General features: G+C 45.5%; 1 protein-coding gene across 2 annotated transcripts; it reads right to left on the reverse strand.

Moving 5' to 3' along the window:
• Window positions 1–628: 628 nt before the first annotated feature.
• On the reverse strand, window positions 629–1,405 carry LOC123456732 (E3 ubiquitin-protein ligase RNF185-like). Of its 2 annotated transcripts, XM_045140997.1 has the most exons (2): window positions 1,194–1,387; window positions 629–1,028 (listed from the first exon to the last, which is right to left on the reverse strand). In XM_045140997.1, the coding sequence occupies exons 1-2, from the start codon at window positions 1,385–1,387 to the stop codon at window positions 809–811; spliced, it is 414 nt and encodes a 137-aa protein (XP_044996932.1). In that variant the 3' UTR covers window positions 629–808. The 2 variants fall into 2 exon arrangements, with proteins under 2 accessions (XP_044996932.1, XP_044996933.1); XM_045140998.1 differs by having other exon boundaries at window positions 629–1,405.
• Window positions 1,406–3,829: the final 2,424 nt, after the last annotated feature.

A 3,829-nucleotide genomic window follows, 5' to 3' on the forward strand; every position in this document is an offset into this window, starting at 1 on the left:
TCAGCTGATGCAATTATGGTCTTCCCAGGACAGAAATTTCTTTTTTTAAAAATTTTTTTGTTCATTTTTTATTTATTTATTTGAGAGCGGCAGACATAGAGAGAAAGACAGATAGAGGGAGAGAGAGAGAATGGGCATGCCAGGGCCTCCAGCCACTGCAAACGAACTCCAGAGGCGTGTGCCCCCTTGTGCATCTGGCTAACGTGGGACCTGGGGAACCGAGCCTCGAACCGGGGTCCTTAGGCTTCACAGGCAAGCGCTTAACTGCTAAGCCATCTCTCCAGCCCAAGCAATTTCTTATGTCTCTGCTGAGAGAGGGGAAGACAGACAGACCAGCACTGGAATCCGGAAGGGACCGTCTCTGTAGAAGCAGCCCACTTTGGAGGCCACTTATTAAGGGGTATTTAAAGAGATAAAAGTAAGTTTCCATAAATACCGTTTAGTTCATCCCTCTGTTTCCGTAACATAAAACTCAGGGTAAAGACAATTTGTTTCCTTCTTTCCAATCACTTCCCTGTGTCTACTCAGAACTTCATGAATAGAACTTGATGAACAGGACTTCACATTGCCGCCCATGAGGGGGGACTCAACACCAAGGCCCGAGGTTACAAAAGGACTGTTTACACTTGGGGGTCCTCATCAGCTGATCTTGAGTTCCGCAGCTCTAATGGAGAGGACAGACTCCTTGACGTGTTTCTGATCCGACTCTGGGGTCAGGAGTAGCCAGGAAGCCAAACACCAGGAACGGGGGTGGCACATCACCAGTCCAGAGGCTTTGCTATGGGTGCAGACAGGACGGAGCCCAGCCCTAGGCAATCAGGAGCCAGAACATGATCACCAGGGCTACAAACAGGGAAAGGCGTGACAGGAACTGTTCATCCACGTACTGGGGTGTCCCAGGGACAGCTGGGGGAGGCCGTCCATCCTTTATGTTAAATGCTGTGGCAAATATACCAAATGGAAATGCCCCAATTCCAAATGACATCTGGAATCCACCATCTCCAAATCCAAATCCTTGAAATTCCCCTCTATTTTCCGGCTCTGGCCTGTGGCCTTGAGGACGAGGAGGGGTCTTCTCTCTGGGGTCCTGCTGACCGGTGCTGCCCCTGCCATAGAGTGGGCTGACTTTGTCTCGGCTGATGCCCCCTTTGCAAACTGGACACACCTGCCTCTTAGGTCTGGTCTCTAACCACTGATGTAAACACGGCCAACAGAAGAGGTGGCCACTCAGGCTGATGACGGCGTCCTTGGCTGTGTCCAGACATACGTTGCACTCAAAGGTGCTGTCCTGCCCTCCGTTCTCGCCAGGGCCCTTACTAGTCCCGCTGGGACCCCCTGAGCTGGAATTTTCAGGAGACGCGGAGGCCGAGGGCCCTTTGCTTGCCATCCTTGGTTGTCAGCAAAGCTTCCAGTGATGCTTCTTCCCAGGAAATTCTCGCAGGGCCCCGGTCTATCCAGTCCGCCGGCACACAAGACAGTCTTACTCAGTGTCTTAGAAAAAGATCCCTTTCGGCTTGAATATCCTAATTTATATAGCATTCATTACATGGATGATATTTTATTAACAGGCCCAGAGACAACAAAATTATATGAGGTGGGACAAGAATTAATCCTTATACTCCAAAAATTCAGACTACAAATAGCCCCAGTGAAGGTTCAGGTCCATCCTCCCCACCTTTTCCTTGGATTTGAATTACACTCCAATAAAATCCTATCTCAAAAAATCCAGTTAAGAAAAGATTCTTTAAAAACACTTAACAATTTCCAACGGCTCTTGGGGGACATTAATTGGTTACGACCCTATTTAAAATTAACTACTGGAGAACTTAAACCCTTGTTTGATATTTTGCGAGGGGATTCTGACCCCTCCTCTGCTCGAGAGCTTACTACAGAGGCTAAAAATTCCTTACAAATTGTTGAAAAGGCCATTCAGGCACAAAAGATTGAATACTTCTCTCCCACCTGCCCGTTATGGTTACTTATTCTCCCTACAACCTTTACACCCACCGGTCTTTTATGGCAAACTAAGCCTTTATATTGGATCCATTTACCTGATACCCCCCCCCCCAAATTCTGCCTACCTACCCCTCCCTGGTTGCCCAGGTTTTAAAACTTGGGAGAGAAAGTTCTCTTAAACTTTTTGCAAAAGACCCAGACACCATTAGTGTGCCTTATAGCGCCTCCCAGGTTCAATGGCTAGTACAGTCTTCTGATGAATGGGCTGTTGATTGTGTTTCCTTCCAAGGCAAAATAGCTAATCATTATCCTTCAGACAGACTAATTCAATTCCTTTATAGACAGTCCATTGTTTTCCCAAAACAGACTAAAAGTTCTCCCATTCCTGGAGCCATGTTAGTTTTTACTGATGGTTCTTCATCTGGAATTGCAGCCTTTAACATCAATGGAAAAATCTCCAAAGTCCAAACTAAACTTTCTTCAGCACAGCTTGTGGAATTGGTTGCTGTTATACAGGTCTTTGAGACTCTCTCCAATCACCCATTTAACCTTTATACTGACAGCGCCTATGTAGCCAGCTCAGTCCCTTTGCTTGAGACGGTCCCTTACATCCATCCCTCTACCAATGCTTCCCCTCTTTTTGCTAAACTTCAACAACTAATCCTGGCCAGAACTCACTCTTTCTTTGTAGGACATATTCAAGCACATTCTGGTCTTCCTGGACCCTTAAGTAAAGGAAATGACCTTGTGGATCAGGCAACTCAAAATAGTTCTGTTATCCTAATGGGAATGGTCACCCCACCTGACCCCATATCTCAGGCACAAGAGACACATCGGTTACACCATCTTAATGCCCAAACTCTCCGACAGATGTTCTCTATCACCCGAGAACAGGCCCGACAGATAGTCCGCCAGTGCCAGGGCTGTATACCATTTCTGCCTGAGCCACACTTGGGAGTTAATCCTCGTGGTCTTACACCAGGGGAATTATGGCAAATGGATGTCACCCATCATTCTCCCTTTGGCAAATCAAAATATATCCATGTGTCTATAGATACCTTTAGTGGATTTATTTGTGCTTCCCTTCAGACGGGGGAAGCTACTAAAAATGTTATTAATCATATATTTGCTTGCTCTGCCCTTATGCCATTGCCAAAATTTATTAAAACAGACAATGGCCCTGGGTATACCAGCACTAGCTTTAAACAATTCTGTGCTCAATTAAAAATAAAACATCTTACTGGTATTCCCTATAATCCACAGGGACAAGGTATAGTAGAAAGAGCACATCAAACTCTTAAAAATATGCTCTCCAAGCTACAACACTCAGGAGGAATATTATACTCCCAGGCAGCAAATCCCAAAACATTATTAAACCATGCTTTGTTTGTTTTAAATTTCCTGACCCTTATAAAGATGGTAAATCCACGACTGATAGATTTTGGCACCCTTCTACATCAAATAATTATGCTCAAGCATTATGGAAGGATCCATTAACTCACAAATGGTCCGGCCCAGATCCTGTGTTAATCTGGGGGAAAGGACATGCTTGCATATATGACTCTAAAGAACAAAATGCTAGATGGCTCCCAGAGAGACTAATAAAATTGGTTAATTCTCCCAGGGAAACCCCTGAGAAAGATTTTAATTGTGCTTAATTACAGAAAGATGCTCAGCCTTGACATTCTTTCATTTCTACTTGTAACCCGGCTGGTGGTAAGTGCCCCTTCCCCTTATCAAATTTATAACTACACTTGGATCATTGAAAACCAGGCCAGAGATAATGTTAACTCTAGCTCTTCGGTCGGATCCCAGCCCCAATGGCCGCATCTAGAAGTGGATCTCTGCGCCCTTGCCCTTGGAGCACACCCTG

This window comes from Jaculus jaculus, chromosome X (assembly GCF_020740685.1).
Source record: "Jaculus jaculus isolate mJacJac1 chromosome X, mJacJac1.mat.Y.cur, whole genome shotgun sequence".
NCBI classification, from domain to species: Eukaryota; Metazoa; Chordata; class Mammalia; order Rodentia; family Dipodidae; genus Jaculus; species Jaculus jaculus.

Bases quoted from the DNA above. Each gene is read 5' to 3' on its own strand.
- LOC123456732 (XM_045140998.1), bottom strand. From the start codon at position 1,387: ATGGCAAGCAAAGGGCCCTCGGCCTCCGCGTCTCCTGAAAATTCCAGC.